At 62.2% G+C, this 27219-nt stretch overlaps 1 protein-coding gene across 1 annotated transcript in view; it reads left to right on the top strand.

Annotated features, from left to right (window-relative positions):
* Nucleotides 1-454: 454 nt before the first annotated feature.
* Nucleotides 455-27219, top strand: part of BAHCC1 (BAH domain and coiled-coil containing 1) — a 62560-nt gene continuing 35795 nt past the window's right edge. Inside the window, 2 exon segments of the mRNA XM_032456575.1 lie at nt 455-648; nt 4468-4865. Coding sequence (XP_032312466.1) covers nt 4688-4865 — 178 coding nt within the window. The 5' untranslated portion in view covers nt 455-648; nt 4468-4687.

The raw sequence follows: 27219 nt of genomic DNA, 5'->3' as shown, positions 1-27219 counted from the left end.
TCAGCCACCTGCCAGACAGATCCCAAGTATTTAAAAAGCATCTGCTTCAGCGGGTGTTGCTGCTTCTTCTCCTGGCCTCTGTGCACCAGACGCCAAACGTTAGACCTGCTGGATTAAATTAAAAAAAAAAAAAAAAAGCAAACGCCTTCCCCTCCGCGTGGACATGCGCTCCCACTCGCCCTGCTCCCACTCCCGCCCTGCGCCAACACATTCCCATTCAGCAGCAACGATCTGCGCAGAGGAGCTGCGCAGTCGCCGAGCTTGAATTAGGCGCCATCGGGCTTGGTAGTAGCCCTGCTGCTCCCTGATTGGCAGCTCCCTGGCCCGGCGCCAGCCTATTGGGAGGCCTGTTTACGCCGAATGAGTGGCACGAGCTCCCGGCCGCGGAGGGCCGCTCGGCCAATCAGGGCGAGGGCTGCTCGGGGCTGAGTGGCACGAGCTTATTAGTATGCAGGGCCCGTGGCTCGCCGCGCCGGGCTGCAGGTTTGAGAGCCGCTCTGGATGGGCTCGCTAGAGTCGTTGTTGTGGAAGCGGTGCATTTACAGTGCAACAGTCAGCACATTGAAAATACCAATAGGAATACAAAACAAAGTCACATTTACTGGTTTAATTGTATTGCATTCAATTGTATCCAGGAAACAGCCTCCAGTAAGTAACTGAAATTGCTTTCATTTTTTTTGTTTTTGTATTTTTATTATTTTATTTTTTATTTTGGCTTTGGGGATTTACATTTTTTTAAGCAAGAGAAATTCAGGGTTGCGATGTTAAGAAATATATATATTTTCCCTGTTAAGAAATCCGTTATAATGTCGAGCAAGCTTTTTTTTTAAAAAGATGGACTATATATAAGAACGATTTTTTTTTCCTCTGAAAAATCGTATCGATCGGTTTAAAATTTCCCCCGTAATGCGTCCTTGCTTTGCTCTAAGCGCTTGTTGTCTCGATCGACACCCAGCATTAAAAATAAATAATCGCGATAGGACAGGGACCGCCAGGCTGCGTCCGGCGCGAGGCTCGCAGGCGGCTCTGGCGGACAGTCGGCTAGGTCCCCGACGCTGCCAATGTGCGCCCGGCTTTGGCGGCACCACGAACGAACCCCAATTGTTTGCCTCCCCACCTTGCTCCCCTCCCCCGAGCAGCCTCTGGTCAGCCCCTCCCGGTTGCGGCGCGGGGAACCGGCCGGGTCATGCTGGCCAAGGCGGCCCGGCCCCCTACCAGAGGAGCTTTCAGGCCGCTGGCCGCGTGCGGGGCGAGGAGCCAGGCGGAGAGGGGTAATGGCTAGGGTTTTGGGGGTTCGCTTTCCAGAGCTTAATTCACTTTAGAACATTTCAGAAATTTTTTTCCAGGGCGGTGAGAGTGGAGGAGGGGGCCAGCGCAGCCGGGCTTTCTCACCGCGCGCGTTCCGGGTGGCGCGCGGGGCTCCTGCCACCATCGGCAGGGCGGGGTCTGCGGGCGGGTGCGCCCTGGGGCGTGGGGGTCCGGCGCGGCCCCGGGCCTCGGTCCTCTCGGGGGTGGGGTGGGGTGGGGTGGGGTGGGGGGTCGGGCACGACCGTTTCGTAGGGAGCGGGTTCTGCGGCGGCGCCCGAGCAGCTCGCGCCCCGTGTGCGCCGCGCCTCAGCCCAGCCTGCAGGCCCCACGGCGCCAGTGCGCCCGAGGCGGCGCCAGGGTAGGCGGGAGGCCGAAGCAAGGGCAGGCTTTCAGGTGCCTAAGTTAAAACCAAAGTAAACCTGAAGGAGTTCCACATACCGGAGCGCGCGAGCCACGCGCAGACGGACGGGCGACTCCGGGGACCGGGCTGCGGGGTCCTGGGGAGGAGCCCGGCGTTCCGGAATTCGGCTCTTTCCAAAATGCCCTTGCCAGCGATTTTCCTGCGGGCGCGGAGCCCCCCGCCCGCCGCCGCTTTCGCTCGTTTCCTCTTAGTACGGCCCGACCCGGGGCCATGGAGCTTTCCTCTGCTGCGGCCTCTCCTGGCGCTGGGAGGTGGCAGGGGGAGGGGGCTCGGAGCCCTGGGACTCGCTGGTGGCGGCGCCTGGGCTCCGGGACTCCCGGCCCAGGCCACGGCGGCCGCGCGTCCCCTCCCGGCTCCCTGCCTGGCTCGCCTTCCGCAGGCCCCGGGAGCCGCTCTCTGGCGGACAAGGAGGCGCAGTGCGGCCTCTCCCCGGGAGCAAAGAACACAAAGAAAACCCCCCTCTGACCGGGTAAGAATCGCCATGGCACAGACTGGCGACCATAACCCACCCCCTTCTGCGTACAAAGTCTAGCGGGCTGCTGGGGAAGGATCAATCCACCCCGCACAAGATGAAGATTAAAATTACTGCCGGGAGCCGAGCCCGCGTCCCGAGAATCGAGAGCTGCTCGCGCTTTCTCGACAATTTTCGAATTTCTTATTGGAAAAAAGAAACCCCACAAAACAAAAGCATAGCAGACACAGCTCCCCGGAGGCCACCTGGAAGCCCCACACCCCTCCGAGCGCAGACCCCGGCTCCCACGCCTTTGAAGCCACAGGTTCCCGACCACCCTGCCCTGCATCTTTCCCTTTGTCCAGCCCCGCGCCCCCAGGGCTCCCGCCTCGCTGCTGCCCGCCGGGCCCTAGCCTGGCCTGGGCAGCCCCTCCCTCCCCTGACCCCAGCTCCTGCAGCCCCGTCGCCCGGCGCTCCTCCTGCCCTGGCGGCCTGGCGCTCGTTCTGCAGGCCCGAGAGGCGGCGAGCCGAGTTATTTGTTAGACCGGGGGAGAGAGCTGGCGATCCCCAGAGGGGAGGAAGCCCCAAACCCCTTTGTATGAAGTTGAGAGACAAAGAGAACTCTTAGTGTGGGTCCCGTTTGTTTACAGTGCAAAAGCTCTCCGAATAAATATTAAAAAGCTTATCAGCTGAGCAAATATGTGTTCACTTAATACATTATGTTTTCGGTTATAGATTAAATCAAACACAAAACAGTCTGCAAATAAGACATGTAGGACCCGTAGCATTAAATATAGCAATTTAAAATAGTATTCACAAAATGGAAAACATCTTAATCGCTTTGTTGTCACAGTGGGACGAGTAAAAAAATTTGAGAGGCTTTCTGCAAAGTTCACAGTTAAGAATCTTGAGCCTACCCATCTCCCCTTTTGTTAGAGGTGATACCAGACATGAAAACAATGCAGATTTAGGAAATGAGGAGAAATGTGCAAAATGAAAGGCCACTCAGGCGCACAGCCTTGCAGTTTATGTCGATTGCTCCCTCGCTCTGCGCTCAGCGTCTGAAATTGTCCCCGATTTCGCTTCGGAGTGGACTCTCCGCGTTGGGTGGGGGTGGAAAAGAAGGGAGGTGGGGGGCATTTTTAAGTGGCCCAGCCGGGAGGTGGAGGTGGACAACGGAGGCCGGAGGTCTGCTGGGACCCGGGCAGCGGTGAAGGTTGCTTACGCGGGGCCCGGTCGACTGTTCGCCTCCCCAGGGCCGAGCCCCGCGCTGTAGACCCCGCGTCCCGCGGCCGCCTGGGCGCGCAGAGACCGGCCTTGGCTCGGCGACCCCAGCAGGCGATGAAGGGAGAAATCCTATGGCTAATTTGGGGCGTTGAGAGAACAAATTCTGACTCTCAAAGCGCCCCCCCCCCAAGCCCCCAATCCGCAGAGGAAGATCCTGGGCAAATTTGACTGGGGGGCGGGGTGATTGTTCGAGCCTCGCCAGAAAGCTCCCGGCTCCGGGACGGCAGGCCGGGCACTGCGGCGTGGCGGCCTAGGTGACGCCGGCGGTGGACGCAGACCCCCGGGGCCCTGGGGAGCTGGCCCAGGGTCCTGGCTCAGCGCTGCGGGGTGGGTGCCTGGTCCCGTTAGGGCTGGGGGGGCGGCGGGTTCAAAAGAATGGACCGAAAGACGCATAGGGGGATGGGAGAGGGGAGAAAAGGAAGGTTATAAAAAATACTCTTGAGTTACAATCAATAAAATTACTCGCTTAATTAGCATGGTTATTCGGTTAAGCGGAATGCAGTAAAAGCTGGACCTCGGAATAGGGGGAGAGGAAAAGAGCTAGCGTGGACCCCAGGCCTTTCCTCGGAGACACCTTTGGGCAGCGGGGGAGGGGAGAGGGTGTGCGTTTGAGTGAGCGTGTGTGTGTGTGTGTGTGTGTGCGTGTGCGTGATGGCTTCGCAGATTTGGGTTTTTATCACCCAGCGGAGCCAGCAGCCTTTCGCTGCGGCGCCCTCGCCGCAGGGACCCACGAAGGGGAAGCGGCGAGCAGTACGGCCGGGTTCCCCCAGGCTGCTGCGGTCCGAGCGTGGCCGGGACGGTGCGTGTGCCCGCGGGGATCCAGGCGGCCCAGGTGGCCGGCGCGCGCGCGTGCATCGGGAGACGCGCCGAGCGCTCCGGGTCGGCCGCCTGGCCTGTCCAAGGCTTGGGCCGGAGGGCGTGGAGGAGGGGGCGGCGGGGCGTGGACCCCCGGGCGAGCCGAGCCCCCGAGTCACCGAGTCTCCTCTGCTTGCCTCCGCAGACTATGGACCCGCACGGCGGCCGCCGGCTCGGCACGCGGCCGCCCGCCGAGGAGCCCAGCCCGCCGGCGTGCTGACCGGCCCCTCCGCCGCCGCCGCCGCCGGTGACCCCGGACGCCGCCTCCTCCGCGCCGCCCGCGCGCCGCCCGCGCGCCGAGCCTCCCCCGGGCCCCGGCCGCGCTGCTCCCGGGAGGCGGCGGCGGGCCGGGGCCGGGGCCCGGCATGGATGGCCGCGACTTCGCACCGCCGCCGCATCTGCTGTCGGAGCGCGGGAGCCTGGGCCACCGCAGCGCCGCCGCCGCCGCGCGCCTGGCCCCGGCCGGACCGGCCGCGCAGCCCCCGGCGCACTTCCAGCCCGGAAAGTACTTCCCGTCTCCTCTGCCCATGGCTTCGCACACAGGTCAGTGCCGGCCGGGCGGGCGCGGGAGAGGGGGCCCTGCCGTGAGGTGGGCACGGTCGAGGGTCGACTGGGCGCCCACCCCTCTTCTCCTTGGAGCATTTGGGGAGAAGCCTTCAGTTTCATTTCCCTGCTCTGGCACCGGTGGCGGCTCGCGCGTCCTGCGGGCCGCCCCCCTCCCCCCAACCCAGTCGGATCATCGCGGTTTCGAGCGGCCGTCCCCGGGGTCTCGGAGGGCAGCCCCGGAGCCGGCTAAAAATAAAGCCGTCCCCTCCTGCCACCCTCCCCCACCCCTTCCTGCAGAAGAACTAAATTCCGCGGAAACCTCATTTCTGCATTCTGCATTCACATCCTTAAGACATTCCGAGGCTGGGACAACGAGGCACTTTCTGCGGGAACAAAACGGCTGTTGTGACTGGGGGTAGGGGTGGGATGCCGCGGCCTCGCGGATTAGGGCGGTGTGTGCGCGGGGTGAGCGTTAATAGGGACTGCCGGTGTAAGACGGGCAAATCCTGTTTCTATATAAAGCCTTGAAGTGTCAGGGCGAGAATGGGTTTGCAGGGGATGCATTTGCTTTAACAAGTGCCTCCGGTATCCTGCTAAAGCCGGACAAAGCGTGGCCAGAGCGCGGCCCAGCCTGGGGGAGGACAGCGCCGGCGCCGGCTCGGCTGGGGGCGGCGCGGGGGCCGCCTCCGGATTTCGATGCAGGCGAGTTCGCCGCAAATTTGCTCCAACCGGAGAGATCCGGGCCGCCCTGCACTCCGGTCTTCTCCCATCCTCTCCGAGAGAATCGTTCTTTGGCAGAGCTGATCCAGGTCTCCAGAGTAGTCCCCCTTTCGGGTGGCTTCGATATTACTGTTGAGCAAGGTCAGAGGAGAAGCCGGGCCAGGCAGAGGGTGGCGAAGGGACCGCTCCCTCGCGGAGACCCTGGAGGTCACTGGGCAGTGCCAACTGAGTTTGCAGGAGCTGGAGGGGCTGCGCGTGTGGGGACCCGCCGGTCACCCTGGAAGGTTGGCTTGCTTTTTGTTTACAGTTTGCTCTAAACATCAGAAATGTTGTTTGCCACTTTTGTTGTTGTTAATTTGGCAGTAACAGTTATTATTGCTAGCTTGATGAACTGTGAATACTAATAAAATTATATCTGCTTTAATGGGATTACAATTAGTGCGTGGATTAAAATGGATGGCAGAGTCAGGCTAGAAGGAAAGGTGTCAGAAGGGAGGGCAGTCAGAGAGAAAAACATAAATTTCCTAAAAAGAAAAAAAAAATCCAAGAAATTGCTTGGTTACTAATGGGCTTTTAGCATTTACAACACGAGGAGATTCAAAAAGTTAGGGCGAGCTGGGAGTGGAGGGGCCAGACTCGGCGCTCTCGGGGAATCAGCCCTGTGGCCGCGTCTCCCGCTCCGCGTGAGCCTGTTCTGCTCTTCCTTCTAATCCTCTTCCTCTTCCTTTCTCTCCTCTAGATTTATAACCCAAAAGAGCAAAGGAACTTGCCTGGGCAATTGCTGATTCTAAAATCTCTGTCCTGGCTGTCCCTGTGGTTGCCTCTCCTGCCCCTGCAGTGGCGATGCTGCCTGCCCGGCTTAGCCCATACTGGGGGGCTGCGGTCTGGGGCAGGTGGTGGCAGCAGGGACAGTGCCGCAGTTGCTCTACCAGCCCCTTCTGGCTGCAGGCTGGTGCTGCCTGCGGAGGGTGGGGGGGTTGAGCCTGCAGGTTGTGGGGGGGAGGAGGGAGCCATTGCATCCTACCCCACCCCCCCATGCCATGCCCTCTAGCCTCTCAGCCGACACAAGGGGTTCCCAGTAGTACACAGACAGGCTGGGGCCGTCCCCGCTGGCCAGGCCGGATTCCCCATCAGTTCAGGTCACTGCTGCCTCCCCTGTCCCCATTCAGCAGCCCACAGCTCTGGCCAGGCCCTGGTCAGCCGCCATTTCCCCTTTCTGCTGCTGTTCCCAGAAGCAGGCACCCCCGAGTCAGGTGGGAACGTGGCCTTGGGGGCCCGAACCATTGTCTTGCTCATTCCAACTTTGACCACGTGGTTCTTGGATGGTAGGCCACGGAGGGTTTGGAGAAATTGGGTGGGTGCTGGTTGGGTCTGTGTCCTTGACCCAGACCCTACCCACCTCCTCCCCACATGCAGGGTGCTCTAGAGGGCGCTGGAGGTCCCCAGGGCACCCTCAGAGAGGGGACTGGAGGGCCACGTGTCGCCTGCTCCTGGAGCCTGTTTTCACCCCCCTGGGAGACCAGAGAGACCTATTGTGTTTGGAGATGTTCAGCCCATTTGCAATGAGAAGGCTGGCCTAGAGGGCGTCCAGTTCGAAACATCTGCCGCTGAAAGCCTTTTGAAATTGCTGAAAGCCAGAATCTCGTATTGCTTTTTAAAATTTAGCTACATCAATTTTTTTTTTAAAAGGAATTATACCCCAGACCACTTTGCTTTGGTCTGTATCTATATATGATCTGGTTTAGAAAGAAAAAAGTATAATTAAGTTAAAAAATTTTTTTGCATCTTGTGTGTGGATTTCCAAATGGCCAGTTTGGCGGACTTTCTTCCCATTTCCGCGGATGGCTTCGGGTCCACAGGCCACGGCTGCAAGCATCCCAGCCCGCCCCTCCCTGAACCGACGGCCCTGCTGAAAGGAAAATTACTCTGAGCTTCTTCCTATTTGTCCGGCTCCCACAGGGGAGCAGGATTCAGCCACCCGCGATGGAGTCTCTGGCGTCTGAGGATTGCTGGTCCCCGGCATGGCCACCTGGCCTGGGCCAAGGGTCTCCCTCCCTGCCCGCCGCCTGTTCCTCTCCTCCCTCGTCCCCACCCAGCACTTTCAGAATGTCAGCTTGAGGGACCCTGATGGGACGCTGGGCTCCAGGCCGCCTTCCATTGTTTTTCTAAAAATGAAAGTGCTGGTGGCTTTATCACTGGGCTGTAGGGTTTTATGGTGAAGCGCTGCTCCAGTAACCTTGTCACTGAAAGGTGCAATTAAAATGTTTGGAATCATTATTTTTAGTGCAGTGTTAGATTTTGTCTCTAATACAGATGGTCTGGAGGCAAAGCTGTGAAACCTGGGGTGGGGGGGGGGGTCAACAACGCACCAGCCCAAGATTTTTCACCAGCGCTACTGCCGGGAGCGATTGGGGATGGCGCCTGTCCTCCGAGCGAGCTCTTTAGTAAGGAGGCAGCCAGGCCAGGAGGAGCGGGTCCCCGCCCCCTCTTCCATCCCTCTCTATATGTACCCCCCCACCCCCGCCAGCGCGGGATTCAAGAATCACCTCTATCCAAAAGAGGCGGAGGACGCTTGGCTTCGGCACTAAGACCGCGGGTGGGTTCTCCTCTCCCCCCTTCTCCCGTCTTCTTTGGGGTGTAAACGCCCTGCCTGGAAGTCAGGTGCCCTGGGCCTGCTGTTCTTGGGAGTACAGGGCAGCAGTTTCCCTCTGGTGGGAGGACCAAAAGCGCTTCTGATCGCCAATCTCAAAAGGGAGGAGAAAAAGAAAAAGAAAAAGAAAAGAAAAACGCAGTAGAGGAAAAAAGATAATTTCCTGGTGTGAAAAGACTCCATCAAAGGTTCCCCCTCTCTCCTCAAATGATATCTTTTTGTAAAGGGAAAAAAATACATTTTCGTAAATACCTCATTAACTCAATGACAGGATGGAGTGTTTCTGCAACAGTTACCAACATTAAGTAGGTGTGAAAAGAGTTACTTTCCGAAGACTACCCATCCTGCGCTCTACGTGACAGAAGCAGACATCAAAGCGGCAGCCGCCCTGCGGAGCCCGGAATCCAGGGCCCGGGGACCGGCCCGGCTGCGGCCGCCTCGCCTGCCCGGTGAAGCCATTTTTGGAATGTGGGTTTTTTCTCAGTGGGGCTTGTGCTGCCCCGTGTCTGATTATTCCTACCAGGATATTCCTATAGGAATATCCAGGTCACGTGAGCACTCAGGCAAATTAGCCAGCGAGGCAGGGAGCGGCCTTGCCCTCCCTCATCACCCCCAAACGCTCCCGTTTATTCTTAGAAATCTGCCTCCTCTGCCGCGAGACTGGGTTCAACAGCCCGCACAGACAGGACAAAGCACATAGGAGGCTGTTAGAATAACTTGGAGGGAGCTAAAAATACCCCTCAGAAACACACATAAAAAAGCCAAATCCAACAACAGAACGAGCTAAAAATATTCCAGGCTTTGGCAAAGAGCACAGAGTTAAATAAATTATACAAGAGCCATTCATGGGAGCAAGTTGACTTTCTCTCTTACGGGAACTTGGTTCAAGCTAATAAAAATAATAATTTACTGGCCACTGAGCTTTGCTTGAGTTTAGATTTAATTGGTGGGGCTTCTGGCATTTGTCACTTCTTGGCGATTAGTGGGCTTGCCTTGGCCTGGGGCGGGGTAGGGAGGGGGTGCCAAGCCCTGGGTCCCTGGAAGCGGGGGCAGTGCTACCCCACCGTCCCCCCTCCCCCCAGGAGCAGGGCCTGGGGTGCCAGGCCGGGATGCCCAGGAGGCCAGGGGAGGAGAGAGGCTGCAGGGGAGTGGTCAGGGAAGGCAGAAAAGGGACAGGTAAGGCGCCGCTATTTTAATTTGATAAATGATCGTACACCTTTAAGACTGTGTTTTAACAATCAAGATACACTCCAGCAAGTTGATAGGATGTTCGCTGTCAACTTACATATGTCATCAGCGCGGGCTGTGAGCATAAATAACATTGGAGAGCGTGCGGGATAGGCGGCAGCCTCTCTAGGAGCCCAGCAGGCAGCACCCCCCCCCCCCGTCTCTCCTGGTGTCTGGGGGCAGCTGCCAGAGGAGGACAGCAGTGGGGGGCACTTCGGGCAGGGTCTTTGCTCTCTGGGGAGTTCCCAGGTCTCCCTACCATAATAAAAGCACCAGACGGGTTGCTCAGAAAAACCACCGCAGTGTGATCTGAGGCTGGAATCGCACCATTGGCTGGTGTCTTTTCAGGGAGCAGATGTCTGTGTTCAGCCATTTCCCAGGAATGTCAAACTTCCACCCTGAGATTAGGGTCCTTTGCTCTCTCCTCTTCCTTGCTTGCTCTTGATGGAAAGCCCCCTCCCCCCCTTCCCCCTCTACCCGGAAATCCCAGCGGGCGCTCCTGACTCCCAGAGGACTACACTTCCCAGAATGCCCTGGTCTGGCTCCCCGGTCTGAGCCTGGGACTGGCCCTGAGCTGGGAATTCCCAAGCACAGCTAGAGTTCAGCCAGTGCCACTGGGAATGAGTGCTTTCCGGGGCGGAAGGGGTCCTTGGTCGCCACCCCCAGTGCCCCCTTGCCCTTCCTTCTGAAGGAGGCCTCTGGGCCCCGCCTGGCTTCCTCCCTACCATAAATATCTGAATATAGGCCCCAACAGATGGGAGAGGCCCCTTGGCCCAGGACCCTCTGCAGCGGGCAGCTGCCTTGACTGATGTGGCCAGAGCCCCGGGGGGATTCCCACCAGACGCCCTAATCGCAGCCCATTGCATGTGGCCTTCTCAGAGGGGCCCTGGTAACACTGGTCACGCGGGACTCCGCTGGGGTGGCATCAGGGCTGTCTGCCTGGGGGTGGAGCCCAGGAGGAAATCCTGCACAGCCTTTGGGGTGGCGCCCCACTCCTCAGCCTCACATCTGACAGCAGCAGCCCTGTAGATGCCCTGTCAACCAGCAGCCACCCAGGGTGACTTCTGGTCAGTAGAGACCATCCCCCCAGAACAGAGGTGCTGCCTGAGGCCCCTCTGATGGCAGCCTGGCCCGTCATCACCCAGCCAGAGAAGTTCCCACACCGGCCGCTGCTGGCAGCCTCTTGGAGGGGTGGCCTCCCAGGACAGCCCTTGGAAAAGACCCTGCTCGGAGGTCTTCATGAGGCCTCGAGCCACAGCTGGACTTCAGGGCTTCGGGATGCAGATCATGCGCCCTGTCTGGCCGTAGGTGACTTGCTAGGTGACTTGCGATGCGTGGATCCCACCTCCCTCATCCACTGGGGATTGGCTCCCTGGGGTTCCTGGGTCCCCGTTAACCTCTGGGGCCTCCTGTCTCCCACCTAAGATGCAGGATTACAAGCAGGCAACAAAATCACAAAGAGCATGCACGGTCTAGCCGCCCCCCTCTGCCGCAGCCCCGGGCCGCACCGAGGAAGGTACGGGCTCGGAGCCCGCGCTCCACGGCCGCGGCTCGGCCTCGGCTTTGACTCCCTGCCCGCTGACGTTTTTATGGGATAATATACCGTTTAGATCACGCAGGCCTATTTGTCAGTGGGCTGCCCCTGTTTGTTGTAATATATAATATTACTGCCTCCCGTGGCCCTGCGAGCAGCTGCCACCGGAGGACGGGGACTAGTTGGTGGGAACTGGGCGTGGGCTTAGAGGGGGCGCCGGGTGGGGGATTGCCCGGGCCCCGCTTATGTGGTCGGCGTGGGTTTGCAGCAGTCGCGGGCCTTGGGGGGGCGGTGTCCAGTGCCCAAGCCGGGAGCCAGCCGGGCTGGCATCTCAGGGCTGCTGCAGCTGTCTAGACGATTAGGTTCCAGATTGGATGAGCCAGGAAGCTTTTTTTTTTTTTTTCACATTCTGACCTCGGTTAGGGGGGGAGGAGGAGGAGGAATGAACAGGTGGGTTGGGTTCCCTGCCCCCTCTCCCCTCCCCCAGCCCCCCCAACAAAGAGTTCAGTGTCTTTAGATCCAAAGACTTTTGAGGCTGATGGGGGCGGGATGGGGGTGACTGTGTGCCTGAAAGTGGAAGGAGAGTTGAAGCAGCCCCTCTCCAACCTCAGGGCAGGAACCTGGTTTTCACTAGAAATTAGCCAGAACTCGGAGGAGGGGCAGAGGATGGGTGTGCCTTCTCAGGGTCCCCCTCCAGGTGGAAGCCGCAGCCACACTGAGTAAGGACTAAACCACCCTTCTGCTGTCTTCTTGGGAAAAGGCGGTCTTGGCTGGATCCCTTTGCTCCTCCTTCCAGAAAGCCAGGGCCCTTCTTCCCTGGGACTTCCATGGGCATCTCTGGGGAGGGCACCACGGCCCCCAAATCCCAGAGCCAGGCCAGGCAGGGCACCCCTACCCTTGAGGCAGGCATGCTGGGAGCACAGCTGGTTAGAGGTGAAAGGAAGGCAGATTGGGGACCGCTGGATAAGAGACCCACGGAGCAGAGCCCAGGGCTGCACTGTCAGGCTGGTACCCACCTGGCCCAGTCTGTGTCCCCTTTGTGGACAGAGGTGCAGGCCTACGCTGCAGACCCTGACGTCCCCACGGGCCAGCCCGCGCATTCACTGGCCAAGCTCATAGGAGCCCGCAGTGCGGGTCACAGCCGGCTCACATGTGCTCACACCCCGGGCAGGTCTTCATGCTCACAGCTGCTCCCACTCACACATGCTCACAGCTGGCCTTCAAGGAATCACATCCCAGTTGGGCCCTGGGAGAGTCAGCCGGCCCACTGATCCGAATGTGTGTTCTGGTCTGTCTCCATTTCCCGCCACCTGCTCCATCCTTCAGCTCCTGGCCACCTGCTGGGGTGGAGCCCGAGGGTCCCCAGCGACTCTCGGTGGCAGACTCGAGCACTGACGGGCAGGGCTTGGTGCCCTCCCCGGCTCCGGCCCCTTCCTTCCCTCTGTCCCTGTGGAACCTGTTCTCTGGCTCCTGCTTCAAATGAACCTGTCCCCACATCCAGTCCCTCCGTGAGAGACGGTCCTCCTCCAGGAGATGCCTGTCAGCTGCCCTGCCCAGCCCCCACCCGCAGGTCAGCCATGAGCCTCCAGCCCCGCTTTCCTTTCCCTCTGGGCCTCTCTAACCCGAGCCTCCCCCCCCCCCGCCCCCAGCACCTGAGGTCGGCTCCCGCCCACCACCCTTGTCATTCCACTGTCCCTGAGGTTCCCGGTGCTCAGCACAGGCTCCAGCCACCATGCTCCCCTCTTTGCTGCCCCAGGTGCCTTCTCTGCTCCCTACCCCTCCTGGAGCACCCCCCAGCCGGCTCCCCCTCCAGGCAGCCCAGACGTCGGCCAGTGCCCAGGCCCCCCCACCCCGGTTCTGATCCACAGCTGGCACTGGAGGGTCACGGCCTCATGTCCTTTCAGACCCCCAGGTGATTCTGACGTGCAGCCTGGTGGAGAACGGCGGCTCCACCCAGGCCCACCATCCTGACCGTGTCCCCCAGTTCTTCTCACACACCACCACCCCTCTTCTTCCCAGGAATGCCCCCTGGGCCTCCAGTGCATCTCTGTCCCACATGGTCCATGACGTCTGGCCCTGACCGGCACAGCAGTCTGTCCCGCCAGGCCTTGCCGCAGTCCCCGTCCTGCTCCACATGGGCCACCTTCCCGGTGGGACCCCAAGGTCCTGAGTCTGCATGTCCACCCCTCCATCCCTCTTCCCCCCAGAGCAGGGCCAGGCAGTCGCTGGCTCCCCGTGCAGGACAGCAGGGGCCGAGACGGGGTGCCCGTGCCCGTCCATGCTTGGGTAAAACGCGCACGTGCCTGTGGGTGGGAAGAGAAGCCCTGTGTGGCTTTTTCCCTGCAGTTTCACCCCACACTGGAAAATCGGGATGGTAACCCTGACTCCGGGAGAACTCGTTAGGAGGAGGAGGGTGGGGGACGCTGGGATCCGAACTGGCCCTGGTCTCTTCCCTAAAACCAAGGTGCCCTCCCCCACATCCATCCACCATGGGGACGTTGACGCTGGCAGCGCCCCCTACGTGTTCCCAGCCTGTGTGGCCTACCCCCAGGGACCAGGTCAGCATCCCCTCAGCTTCCAGAAGCGTCTTCTGTTGTCTGCAGAGGCTCCCAGCCTGTGTGCACTATGTTTTGAAAAGGTGTCAGAGCAAAACAGATTGGCAGAGAGGGCTGTCCCCTTCCTCTTAGTGTCCGAGGGTGAGGGGCGGCAGGGAGAAGGCCCCTGGGCAGTGCAGCCTGGCGTCACCTGCATGGCCTGGGAGCCGGCCCCTGGGTGCACACGTAAAGTTGTGCAGCAGAGAGAGGGGGCCAGTGGGGATAGGACCTGGCAGAGCACCGGCCGGGCTCCAGGTGGGGCCGCTTCCTGTCTGCCCCGTGCCTGGCCCCCGCAGGTGGCTCCCTGGCTGCCGGCGTGGGGTTCTGTGTGTGGTGGAGCACTGATGATTGGAGGGCAGGCGCTGGCAGCTTCACCTGGGCCACAGGTGCTGGAGGGTGAGGAGGGACAGATGCTGGGGGTGAGCTGCCCACTCCCCCACCCCTCTTCCCTCCGAGGTGGCTGTGCAGGCAGGGGCTGGTGGGCAACCAGCAAAAGGGAAATGAGGGTGGGGGAGAGACAAGGGGCGGGGCTGTGGCCCCTCTCGCCCTCTGCGGCATCTCCGTCCCGGGCAGGCTTCTCTGCGCCTCCCACTTCTAAAGTGAGTCAGCGGGGAGGCTTTGCTGAAGGGCTGGGACAGGCACAATCCTGGAGGGGTGCCCCATCCCCAGTCAGTGCCACCGGGCTTCCCCATCCCCAGCCAGCCGGTCCTGGGAGCCCACGTCCTCAGGATGTGCCCAGAGACCTGGGGAGAAAGTGCCTGGACCTCGGGCATCACAGGAGGGGCTCCTCTGGGAACAGGCAGGGCCCCCCTCATGGGTCACAGTCCCTCCAGCCCCTCTCCGTGGTGCCTGCCTTGAGGTCCTGCTGTCTTGTGGCCTCAGTATGACCGCAGAGTTAGGAAACGGGGGCCCTTGCTCCTGCACCCGGGCTCTGGGGTCCAGCCACACCCCTGCACGGCCTCCCTTACCCTCTGCCTGTGTGGGCTTTGGCTGCTGGGGGCCAGAGGCTGGAGGTGGCAGCTCGCAGCGCCGGGAGGTGAGCGCTGGGGCTCTCACGGAGTGTGACGTCATGGGGATGGGGTGCTCTGAGGCTCTGGGTCGAAGCGGGAGGATCATGGAGGCCCCTGCAGAAAAGAAAGTCCTGGACCCACACATGGAGCTGGGGGACCCCGGGCTGCTCAGCCTGGGGGGGAGTGGAGGCTCCTGGGTGCCCCCTCACTAGGGACACTGCGTGAGCCAGGGGTGAGACTGGCTGTAAGCAAGCACTGCAGAGCTCCCGGGCCTGGTCTCAGGACCCCGGGGCGTTCCTCAGGAGGCTGCTTCTGCAGCTTCTCTTTCTTCTGTGACTTACCTGTCTGCCCGTGAAGAGATGCTGGGACCAGCCTGGCGGGTCAAGGTCCCAGCTCTGAGCTGGGAGTGCGCTTTCCCCTCACCTGGGGGAGGCCTGAGGGTTTCTCCTCTCACCACCCATCTGTCCCGGAGCTACCCTCCTGGTCCTCAGTCCCCAGCCCTCCCCAGTGTGGGTGTGCCCTGCAGGGCCTGAGTGGTTCCCCCTTTTCTGCACCCCAAACCCTGACCCCAGACAGGCACCGGTGCCCAGACCGGCGTTCAGTTCAGGCCAGGGAGGACGGTGGCCTGGGGAGACCCCCAGGGAGGAGGAGGTCGGTGGGAAGCCAGTGACTAGAGGATGAGAACAGGTCACCGATCCACTGCCGGCCAGCTCTGTCCTCTGCCGCTCAGATCCTCCCTCCCTCAGATCGCTCCTGCCTCTCTGTCCCTGCCGGCAGCTTCAGAGCTGTGCCGGGACGTTGTCCTAACCTGTGCAGACCTGCTGGCCACTCTGGTGTGGGTGCAGAGGGACCCCAGGTGCGGCCCCCGCCGTGGCAGTTCGGACCTGTGTGTCCTCTGCCGGCACTCAGACTTCAGGCCATTCCACTCTGCCTGCCTGCCTGCCCCAGTGTGAGCCTCACCACTGTCCCCAGAGCATCGGCTGTTCTCTGAGGCCTTCACAGCCCTCTGCCTTGCAGACCCCCACCACAGCCTGCACACCCCCTCGGGACCCTTCCCCATGAGCCGAACCTCTCCAGGGCCTGGGCATTCCCCTCCCCCAGGCAGGCAGCACTCACGTCCCTGTACCCCGGAGGGCGCCTTGCACTCAGCGTGGCTCGGGCCCAGATGCCGCCTCCATCACTCCTTATAGGGCCCTGGCGGCCGGCAGGCAGGGGATTCAGGACCCAGGCTTGGATGTGGATGCGAGGAGGACAGGACCGGGGCTCCCGCCAGCCTCCTGGCCTCACGGCGCTGTGCAGAATGGTGTGTGCACAGCCCTCATCGCCCTGCATGGGACGGAGGGGAAGGAGCTGGACTCCATGCTCCCCCAGGACACGCTGGTCTGCTTAGCGGGGCAGCTGCCCTGTCCAGCCTGCCTGCCACACTCCCGGCCAGCAGGTCACTCCAGGGCAGTTTGCCTGAGGCCAGCCCCCTTTTTGAGACTTTTTGCATCCCTTTGGGTCTCCTAAAAATAAGCTTTTAATTTGTTTTAAATTAATATTAAAATTAAATCTAAATTAAATTGTAACGCATCATTTGGGGGAACTCTTAAAAGGCCCTTAATGAGCATGAATACAGATAAAACCAAGAAAAGTTGGGAAGGTGCACATGAGGCCCTCCCGTCCTTTATAAAGCATTGCAGACTTGATGATAAATCCTTAGTAGAAATTCAAAATTATCGAGTCCGGAGGGCTCTTGTGTGGGAGGTGTGTAAATAGTCTGTAGGGTGTCGAACAAAGAGCAGGGGAGACAGGGTTAGCAAGGACTTCCGCGCTGCTTGTCCGCACAGCAGTCAAGGGCTGAAGTGTCCTGGGCCTGGCTTGAAAGGGAAACTGGCTCCGTGACATGGGGGCTGAGGGTGCCTCTGCGTGTCTGGGTCACGGGGGTTGGAGGGCTGCCTTCCAGGTTGGGAGAACTTCACACATAAACCTGGGTTTCTGACTTTCCTGCAGAAGCAGATCTGCTCCCTCTTGGTCCTTCCTTGACCTTCCTGAAGGTTCCTTCTCTGCTCTAGGCTCCACTGTAAATTCTCCCCCTGCACCACCCCCTCATCCCATCCCATTGCTTCTCTATGTATGGGTTAGCTATTGCTGTGTAACAGATTGTCCCAAACTTAGCAGCTCAAAACAGCAAACTGTCATCACTTCACAGTTTCTGGGGAGCGGGAATCTGGGTCAAGGTGTCAATCCAGGCTGCAGCTGTGGGGGATCCCCTTCCAAGCTCCTCCACATGGCTTTTGCAAGCCTCAGGTCCTCGTTGGTGGCTGGCTGGAGACAGGAGTTCCTTCCCTGGGGACCTTCTGTTGGGCTACTGTAGTCATTTTATAACCTCATCTCCAAAGGGCTGTCCTCATAATCTTGCGGTGTTCTATTCATAGAAGTGAGTCCAGTCCCACCCATGTTCAAGGGAAGGGGATTCAATAAAGGCATGAATACCAGGGTTCAGAGGTCATTGGGGGCCCAAGGTTGACCCCACGAGGGGCAGGGTCCATTTGGACCTGACCTGCGGCTATAGCTGCCCCTGTATGCTGACCTTGCCCAGGTCCCCTCCAAAGCCTGGGTCCTCCCTGTCCTCTGACTGCTGGCTGGCTGGGCGCACTGGGGGGGCGGTCCCCCTCCTCCCTGCTGACCCTTGCATGTGACCTGGCTGAACCACTGGAAGCACCTTCTCTCTCACCCAGCATCTGTCCCCTCATGTCCAGCTCCAGGACTATCATCACTTCCTTGCTAGCGACTCCACTCTGGCCTGTCCTCTTTGAAAGGCTGGTCCCCACTCGGTGGAGGGCCCCCCGAGACAAATGCGACCTGCCCTCCACTGGCGGTCATTGTTGTCCATGGCTGTCAGACGTCTGCTCCGAGACAGGCCATGAACAGGCCAGGAAGATGGCCCCAAGCAGCCGCAGGGCCAGCGTGGGTCACCAAGAGGTCTGAGGGCCACTGTCAGAGGCCAGGGCGCCCGGGCAGCCTGTGGCTTCCTCGGATTCCAGGGTGAGGGTGTGTGACCCTGCACGCTGCAGCCACTCAGTAGCTGTTTGTCTAACGGATGAGCCGGGTTAGAGTTTCATTCTCTGGGTGGGGCTCCGGGCTCGGGCTGTGGCTTGGGTGACTGAGGTCTTTGTGCTGTCCGGTCTGGGCAGCACTCCCGTCCGGTCTCCCCACGCCAGCGGCCTGCCCTAATGAGGTCAGCAGGTGCCCCGGGCTTACCCGGGCACTCCCCCTGGATTGCCCGAAGCCGATGGAGACTCCCCATTGGGTCCCCATTGGGAGTGGGGACCAGGTGGCCGGAGGGTCATGGTGCATCCTGAGGTCTCCAGACCCTCCAAGACCGTGTGGCGGGTGCCCCCTGGGGACCCCGTCTGCCCGGGAAGCCCAGCCCAGAGCCCTGTCCGCCAGCTGGCAGCAGAGCCTCTTCTGCACACGACGCTTGCTCAGATCCTTGAGTGTGACTGGGGCGAGGGGGCCAGTCCTCAGGCTCTGGGCTGGGTCCCCTGCCGCCCCCTGCCAGGGGCAGGTGGGGTCCAGGTGGCGGAGGCTCAGCAAGGCCCCTTGCTTGTCCCGTGTTCACATAAGGAGCCACTCGGGAGCACAGGCCGTCCTGTGGGGGGTCCAAGGCGGGTCTTCTGCCAGAGCACCCCCTCACCAACGGCAGCTGCCCCTGGCTCACCTTGAGCTGGGGGCTGAGGGCCCAGGCTGTGGGGGAGCTGCGGGGCGGGGGGGGTCTCCTCTCCATTGGGAGCTTCCGCTGGGCCTCCCCGAGCCTGGCCCCCCTCTAGCTCCCCTGGACTGGCTGTCACTCATTCCCCATTCGGGGAACTGCCCCGTCCTGCCCCAGGGCCGCTTCTGTGTCCTGGGGGCCCCCAGATGAGTGGGGTGCACTTTTTCCACCCCAGAAACAGATCTCCTCACCCTGGTCCCCTGGAGAATTCCCAGAAACACCGTGGTTTTACCTCGAAGCCTGGAGGCTTGCTTCCTGCGCGTGCCGTCTGTCTTTAGAGGCTACAGTGTTATCTCTGTGCTTCGAAGGGGGCGGGGTGGCTTGTCACAGCAGCTCAGCTGTTAGGGAAACTGCGGGGCTGCGGAGCCCCAGCTGCACCCCTGCCCCCCCAATCTCCCGCTCACAGAGGGGTGGGAGGGTTGCCCCCAGCAGCGCAGCATGAGGGGATCCCCACCACCCAGCAGGCTGCCCCCTGCATGCTCCTCCCACCAGGAGCGGGGGGCCGCCCCGGTGCCAGGCCTTTCCCGCTTCAGGTGAGGAGGCCAGGTCTGCTGAGAGCCTCAGAAGGCAGGGACGTCGTGCGGAGGGGTGGCCCGTCAGAAGGTGGGTTCCCAGGAGGTCTGTGCTGGGAGAGGCCCAGGCCCCCCACCCCGCTCTGCGGGGAGTGAGTTGGCAGCGCTGGCTCTGGGTGTTGTGCGGCCCGCGGTCTGGTCCCCGCAGAGCCCTCCTCGGTGATTTGGCCTCCTCTGCGTCTCTTGGACGCGTCGTGCCTGCTCTCTCCGCAGTGCACCCGGGCCTCCTCACGGGCAGCACCCGCAGCAGGGCCGGGCAGTCCTGCTGAGAAGCAAGCAGCGTGTTACATCTGTCAAGGCCCCGCACCATGCGTCCTGCGTCCCTCCGCGCACAGAGCAGTTGTCCTGCGGCTCACCACGGGGGCTCTCCTCTCCGCGCCCCGGCTCCTCTCGGCCTGCACCTTTGCCCTGGGCTTCTCTCCGCTTCCCTGCCCTTCCTGCTGGTCACTCCCATTCAGGGGGCCCCTGGGGCAAAGCCCTGAGGGTGGAAGGTCGGTCCTGAGCGAGCCCCTTGCCAGGGCCAAGGGTGGCCATGTGCCGACGAGGCTGGAGTGTTGGAGTCAGGGCTCAAGTCCTGGTGTCTCTCTGGCCGCCCCTCCTTGCCTGTGACCCTGCTCTGTGCAGCGCCCCGAGCCAGCCTGCTCCTCCCTGTTTCTTTCCTGTCTGTCTCCTCCTACCCTGATTCTTCCACGGGGCTGGGTTCCCAGGACTGTGGGCTAGCCTGGGACCCCCCCACGTGGCTGGAGGTGGACGGGTGCTTGGAGGTGTGGCCTGGGGCGGAATGGAGGGTCTCGAAGTGGTGGAAAGCTGTAAGGTGAAGACCTGCACTGTGAAGAGGGGTGATCAGGCTGAGTTTTGTGGAGGAGGCTGGGTGTATACTGAGCCTTGAGAGATAGAGTTGGGGAGGGCTGTTCTCCTTAAAAGGGCAGCACTGGAGTGAGTCTCAGTGTGGCTGGATCGAACTGTACCTGAAGCAGTTGGCTAGGAAATGAAGACAGCAGCAGGAACTCAGGAAGTTTCTTGAGAAAGGGAGGATAGTGGGCTGATCTGTGTGAATCTGTGGAGGTCCTGGGTGTCCCTCCTGGCCCCACTTCAGGATGGAGCCTGTACCATTCTGGGAGTCAGGCCCTTGGTCCCTGGTCTTTCTCAGGCACGAAGGAGCAGGAGCTGGCCTGAGTCCTTGCAGTGGCCAGGTAGAGCTCTCCCAGCTCAACGTGGCAGCTGGCCCTGCGGCTGGAGGTAGTGACCGCAATGTGCACAGCTGTCCCTGCCCAGTCTCCCAGCCCCACAGCTCCACTGGGGCTGACTGACACAGACTAGTGTCTCTCCTGCCTGGGTGTGGGTGCGGGGTGCCTGGGGCAGCCTGTAGCCTTGTTCGATGTCAGTGGGAGGAGTCTTCAGATCCCCCATGCCCACCTAAGCCAGCCCAACCTCTGGGCCCTGTGGCTATACCTGGGTCAGGATGTGGGGCTGCAACTACCCACAGAACTACTGTGGGTGCTCCAGGGATGGTGGGAGGGAGAGGGGATGGATAGGTGGGTGGAAGGAAGGAAGGATGGATGGATGGATGGATAATAAGTGGGGGGAGGGGAGGGACACAAGGATAAATGGATGAATCCACAGGATGGGGGAGTGTACAGGATGGTGGCGAGCCCTTCCCCAGCCAGCACCTGCCTCTCCCTGCCTTAATGTCTCCTGCACTCCTGGCCATGGAGTCTCTGCCCAGTGCAGCCAGTGAAGAGAGGTCAGGGTCAGAGGAGGAAGGTCACCCCCACTGGACGGCGGTCTAGCATTATGCTGTCTGGGTCCACTTGGAGGATGGGGAAGGGCTGGCCTTCCTGGTTCCTTCAGGGATCCATTCCGTGCTAGTGTGGCAGACCAGACCAGACCTCGTGCGCAGACTGGCTTGGCACGGTGCAACCCCACACCTCCGTCCCGGCTGCCCTCTTCCTTCCCTTCCCACAGCTGAGGCAGGGGCGCGTCCCAGGCCAGCTCGAGGCGCTGGGTGCCTGGGTCCAGGGGACGGGGTGCTCCTGCAGGGTGGGCACCTCTGACCCTGTCCAGATGGGCTGTCCCTCCGAGGGGACTGGGGTGTCTCTAGGTGTGCGTGTGCGCCCCAGTGTCCACTGGGGCGTCCGTCCCCTTGCAGCTTATTTTAAGATGGCATGAAGGGAAGCCTTGCTTTGGTGAGGACGCTCCTCCCGCTGGCAGGGTTTGAAGAGGGCGGCGCTGGCCAGGCCTGGTCGCATCCCTGGGCCTCCCTTCTGTTCACAGCCTTCAGAAGTGCTCTGCAGGGGGAGGTGCTGGCCGCCAGCCAGGGAGGGTGTGAGAGGGAGGGGAGGAGGAGACCCCAGAGGGTGTGAGGGACCCGGAGGGCGGTGGGGTAGGGGGAGCAGCGAGTCCCAGGGCGGCCCCAGCGGGGAGTGCTGGCCGCTCCCCACTCCCCCCAGCCAAAGGGCTAAATTTACCCTTTTAATAAGAACCAGACTTATATCCGGTTTTCCTTTTCTTTTATTAGTTCTGGGCTGTTGGTGGTTGGGCCTGTCCCCTGTCATCATTGCCTCTACGTTTGTGGGCCTGGTGGCTCAGCGACCACAGAATTTTCCTATTATGGCCTGAGAGACGCTGCCTTTGGGCCAACCGGGTCTTCTGGAAGGTTCTCCTGGGCCAGTGGAGAGGGGCCTCCCATGTGCCGGGCTGATGTTTCCAGGCAGGTGCGCCTCACTGGGGCTGCCCCCCCACCCCATGGCTGGCCTGGTGGGGGCTCGCCCACGGCCTGGCGCTCCGGTCCCTCTGCCCCCCTCCGCAGCCGACGCGCCCTGCCTCCAGCCTCTTCCTTTTCTTCTGTTTTCCCTGTCTCCCTCTGCCCAGCCACCGTCTCAGAACCATGGATGGCAGCTGGGGTCATCGGGTAGCGCCCCGGGGACCCTGGGGCTGTGGTAGCAGAGGGGTGGCCTGAAGCAGGGCAGGCTCCGAGTCTGGTGAGGCCGTCCAGACAGGCCAACGTCTGGAGGCCACCAGTTTGTGGCCAGAGGGAACTGCCCCAGATCCAGACTGTTTGTGGGTCCTGGAGAGCCTGCCCGGTCAGGCTGGCCCTGCGGGGAGGGACTCCCAGATCGGAGGGGGATCGGGCTGCCTGTGCGGGGGTGGCCCCAGCCATGTGGGCTGCCGGCTGCTCCCAGAATCCACACGACTGCTGGACCCGCTTTCAGGTCCAGGTGGCTGGGGTTTGGGCATCTGGGCTGGGGCGGGCAGGAGCTCAGGGCTCAGAGGTCTTGGAGCAGCAGTTCGGTACAGACTTGAAAAGGAGGGAGTGGCCTGGTGGTCTGCTGCCCCTCCCACGTCACCACGGGCATCAGACAGAACCGAAGGCTGGGAGCCTTTTCTAGGGTCCAGTCCAGTCAAGGGGAACATGACCCCGAAGCAAGTCTTCAAGGGCCATGTGACCCCCATCGCAGGAGATTAAGTTCCCACCTCGTGCACATTCAGAGCCCACAGCCCAGACCTGCGAGCACAACTGTAGCTTGGGTGTACACTCAGCACCATGGTCCCCACCCAGACACACCCCCGAGCGCCCACACACAGCCCTCGGCCACCTCTGTGCCCACACGCACACGCACACATTATCTCATGCCTCGGCCACTGGTGGGTTCCAGCCCAGCGACGCATGTCCCTGGGTGTCACCTGGGATTGAGCCCGCAGACCCATGTCCTCCCACAGTGGGTCTGGTGGGCGGCAGTGGGGCGTGGCCTCTATGGCCCAGCTGCAGTTGCTCTGGGTTTCCTGTGGGCAGTCCCAGAGTGGGGCCCCTCCCACCAGGGCCTGGTATCCCCATCCCAGTCCCCCTCCCCAACATCCTTCTCCTGGGTGGTCAGATGGGTGGACGCCCACCGGCCTGCCAGCAGGCTGGACCGAGGCCTCTCCACCTCGGTCCACGCAGGACATCCGGGGTGGACATCCTCCCTCCCCCTCCCTCTCCCGGAATGAGAGGAATGTGGGCCAGTCCATGTGGTGGGCCGTCATCCTTCCTGTCTCCTCCTCCCCTCCACTCTCCCCCTCTGGGGTCTGGTTCAGCATGGGAGGGACACTTTGCCCCCCCCCCCCAGGCAGGCCACCCATCGCTCCAGTGTCTCAGCTGCCCCAGGTGTCCTGGGGGAGACCCAGGGAGGGCCCCAGGGGATCCGGGTGTCCCCAGCACCCAGGCAGGCTCTGCAGGAGGCTGGAGGAGGTGGGGAGCCTGAGCAGGTGTGAGAGGGAGGGTGGGAGCTGGCGCGGGCACCAGCCGCAGCGCTGGGGAGCCGGGTGCCAGCAGCCCGTCAGCTGGGCTTCCGGAAGCAGCGGGAGCGCCCGGAGCCTGGGAAGGGGCTGGCTTCTCAGGAGCGGCCTCCAGCCTCGCAATGAGGCCTTTTCTTTTCTTTTTTTTTTTTTTTTTGCAACCCATGTCTCTGTTTCCAGAAAGGGAGGAGGCTGTCTTGGTGGCTCACTTAAGTCAAAACAAATGCTCTTCTGCTGTGGTTCCGTGCTCTGGCTCGCCCTCCCCCCGGCTCCCCAAGGCCCTTCTCTCCTCCCGGCCCTCCCAGCCTGACCCCGTCCAGGCCCAGCCTCTGGCGTGCTGCCCCTCACCCCTGGGGTGCGAGGCAGGGGGCTGCCAGCCTTGCTGCCAGTCACACCCTCCCTGGACGGGAGGCTCCCCAGGGCAGCACCTGGGCTCCAAGATGGGAGCCCCCCAGCGCCCCTTGGGGCTGCCCGACATCTGTTACCCGTCTCAGCTATAGCAGGTGGGCCTGGCAAACAGGTGGGCAGAGAACGGCCCCTCCCCTCGTTTTGCCTGGCCACATAGCGTCGCCTCTGCTGTGGCCACAGTGGCCCTGGGAGCAAGGGCTGGGCTCTTGGGGCGTCAAGGCGTCCCAGCCCGGCTCTGTCCTCTCGGGGTGTCAAGGCGTTCCGACCCGGCTTTGCCCAGCTAGGGCAGCTGGGAGGGAGGGAGCTGCCCAGCCAGGGTCCAGGTACGGCCCGTCTCCCGCCCCACGCTGTCTGGGCCTTGGGGCGTGGGAACGGGTGGGCCTTGGGGCTGTGCCTGAGGAGCTGGGCTGCAGCGGGAGTGGGGGGTGTCAGCCAGCCCTCCCGGGCATTCTGGCTTCCGGAGCGGTTTTCTCAGCCAGCTGGGCACCCGGGCCAGGCCTCCGCGGTGTCCTGGGCAGAGCTGAGGCGGCCCTGGAGCTGGGGCTGGAGCCCTGTGTCTGGGGCCGCAAACCCTGGCCTGGGCCAGCCGGGCAGTGGGGATGACTGGCTGGGGGCTGGTGTCCCGCACCGAGTGGCCTCCCTCGGTGGCCCTGCTGTCACCTCACCCAGCATTCACGTCCCTGTCCCAAGGTGGCACTAAACTTGTGCCAGGTGGCTGGGATGAGAGTCCATAGATAATGCAGGGCACTGGCCACCATGGCCATGCTCACTGGAGAGCCCAGGGCAGCCTTGGATGGACAGGCCTCATCCGAACCCCAGCCTGGGCACCCGGGGCTGGGGGGCTGGCACTAATGGTGCCCATTTCTTCGTCAGCCCCGTGGCGGGCCCACCACCTGGGATGTGGTGACCTGGATTAGTACAAGGTCGGCAAAGCGCCTCCCTTGAGAAGGGCTAGTGCAGACGGTGCCAGGATCGGGGCTCCCAGCCCAGGGGCTCCAGGCAGAGAGCCCCTCTGGTCCTCCCTGCTGCTTGGGGCTCCCACTATCCCCTCCTGGCCCGCTAACCGCAGCACTCCGTGGGCAAGGACCTTGCCAAGAGGAAAGAAGCCTCCAGCCCAGTTCCCGGCCAGACTTGGCTGCGCGGCTCCATTCCTGGCCGGGGCCCAGGCCGCCTCTGCTCAGGCTCTGTCTGGGGCTGGCTACCGGGCGGCAGGCGGGGGCTGGAGGGGTGGCAACCAGGCCTGCCTGTGCCTCTGCTGGCTGGGCACAGCGCCATTGCCGAACGGTTTGGAGGTGGAGGTGACGTCAGAACCCGGACACTCTGTCCAAGGGTCAGGGGCTGGCTGGGCTCAGGGAGGCTCCAGGTGCCAGCAGCCCCCTCTCCATCCCCCAGCACAGCAGTGCCCACCTGGCAAGGCCTGTGGGACCGAACTTCTAGCTCAGGACAGCGGGGCAAGGATCACGGAGCTCCACTTGCCCAGTGTCTGTCCACCTGGGCTGTCCCGCTGCTCAGGGACTGTGAGAGTCCCAGGCAGGACTTGCTGCCATGGGCCGTGGTTTCAGGAGGGAGAGGCCACCTGGGTACCCGCACAGGTCTCCCCACAAGAGGCGGTGGCACAGCATCAGGGCAAATGCACCAGTGCCTGGAGGGTGGCCCCAGCGCTCATTGGCTGTGCCCCAGGGCAGTGGGCTCCCGTGAGCTCCGCTTCCTTCCTTGTGTGTTTTGTAGCGAAGGTGTAGATATGTAATATTTATGTGACCAGGTTCTTCTGTTTTTGATATGAAAGGAAAAATGAGGGAGAAGACCCCCGATGAAGGACCCCGCTGGAGGCGGGACCCTTGGGCCCTGCAGGCTGCCTGTGAGCCTGGGAGATGTGGGGTGTCAGGGGCAGCTGTGAAGGCTCTGAGCAAAGGGGGGCCTGGGGAGCCTGGGACCGAGACCAGGGGACGGGGCGGGGCAGGGCTGGAGCGCCATCCCCCCAGCTCGTTTCCCACACTCGGGGACAAGGGTGCCTTCCTCATGGACTCTGGAAGCACCCCAAGAGCCGCCCCCTGCGCTGGGAGACAGGCTGGCGCGTAGCAGGAAGCACGGCCCGCCACCGGTGTGTGCCCCTGCGGAGCCAGGACTGGGGCTGGCTGGACTGCAGTGCTGCTTCCCCACAGCTCCCGCGCTGTGGGACCCCCTTCTGGGACGCTGTCAAAACAGGCACCCCGGAGAGTCCCCTGTCGAGGCCAGGATCCGCCTCCTGGGGCCAGGGGAAGGTGTCCCATGGCTTCCCTGCCCCCATCTGGATTCCAGCGTAGGGGGCCAGTCGGATCAGACATCCTGCTGGGCTTCGGCCTGCTTCCCCCCTGCCCCAGCCCCAGGTGGGTGGCCCTCAGGGATGTGGGCAGTGGGTCTGCAGAGGCGGCCTGCCGCCCCTCCCTGCAGGGCCCTCAGGCATGGAGGCCCTGTGAGGGGCTGCCGGAGCCTGGGTTTTCCTGGCTCCTCTGGCCGGACGGCCCTTTGGGATGCTGTCTGTTTCTCCCGCCCGGCCTGGGGCCTGGCCCCCGCCCCCGCCCCCGCCCGCTGCGGTGTGGGAGAGCACAAGGTTCTCAGGCCCTGCTCCCAGAGAAATCCTTTATCCAGACCAACTGCTGGACTCGGTTGCTTCCCACTATCCCCGGGAGGAGCTGGGCGGAGGGACTTCCCTGGGAGGGTGCGGGGGTGGGAAGGCCTGGGGGACATGGAGTGGGCCTGGGCGAGGCAGGAAGAGGCCTCACTCATCCCACAGGCATGGCCCCCCCAGGGTCCCTGGAGCCCAGCAGAGGCTGCCCTCCGTCTCCCGCCTGCTCCACCCGCCGGCCCGAGAGGCCAGTACTTCCCTTCCCAGCCCAGAGTCCCCTCCCCTGGCTGGATGTGCCTGTGGTCTGGCCAGGACCCATGGCAGTCCCAGCCCTGCGGTCCGGGAAGTCCCTGGCTCCTGGGCACCTTCGCCCCCTGCCCCCTCGGTCCTCTCGGTCTCCCTTTGGCCTGACCCCTGCCAGAGAGGTCAGCTGACACCCCAGTGCCCAGCCAGGGCTCACAGACCCTGCCTCTGAGGCCCGTGTCCGGGAGAGGCCCCCCTCATCCACAGGGCCCATTCACACATGGAGGGGTGGGGAGGGGAGCTGCCAGGGTCCCGGCCGGGACAGCCCCTCCCTCTCCCCTGCTCCAGGGCCTTGCCGCCTCTCTGCTGAGTCACCTCTTGTCTGGGAAGCTCTCAGGGCCAAGCCAGGCTGGGTGAGGCATCACAAATTCACAAATTCCCCCTGCCTCCTGGGCAGGGAACAGCGGCCCTGACTCACCTCGGGCTGGGCCTGCAGCCTCCTGGGACCATAGAAGCCCTGCAGACCCTTCCAGGCCCCGACATCGGGCCTGAGGGGATGGCAGGCCCCCAGGTCCCTGCTCCCCATCCCCCAGGAAGGTCCAAGCCAGGCTCGCTGCCCATGGAGTGGAGGTGACAAGGTGCCGGGGGCCCTGCCAGGGTGGGGGCTGAGCAGTGCAGCCCAGACCACCCACCGGGCGCTCTGTGTGTGCCTGTGTCCTTCCGGTGCAATCCACCAGTCACCATGGTAACTCTCGGCCA

Source organism: Camelus ferus, chromosome 16 (genome assembly GCF_009834535.1).
Source record: "Camelus ferus isolate YT-003-E chromosome 16, BCGSAC_Cfer_1.0, whole genome shotgun sequence".
Taxonomy (NCBI): Eukaryota; Metazoa; Chordata; class Mammalia; order Artiodactyla; family Camelidae; genus Camelus; species Camelus ferus.
This window is presented reverse-complemented; position numbering and strand designations above follow the sequence as displayed.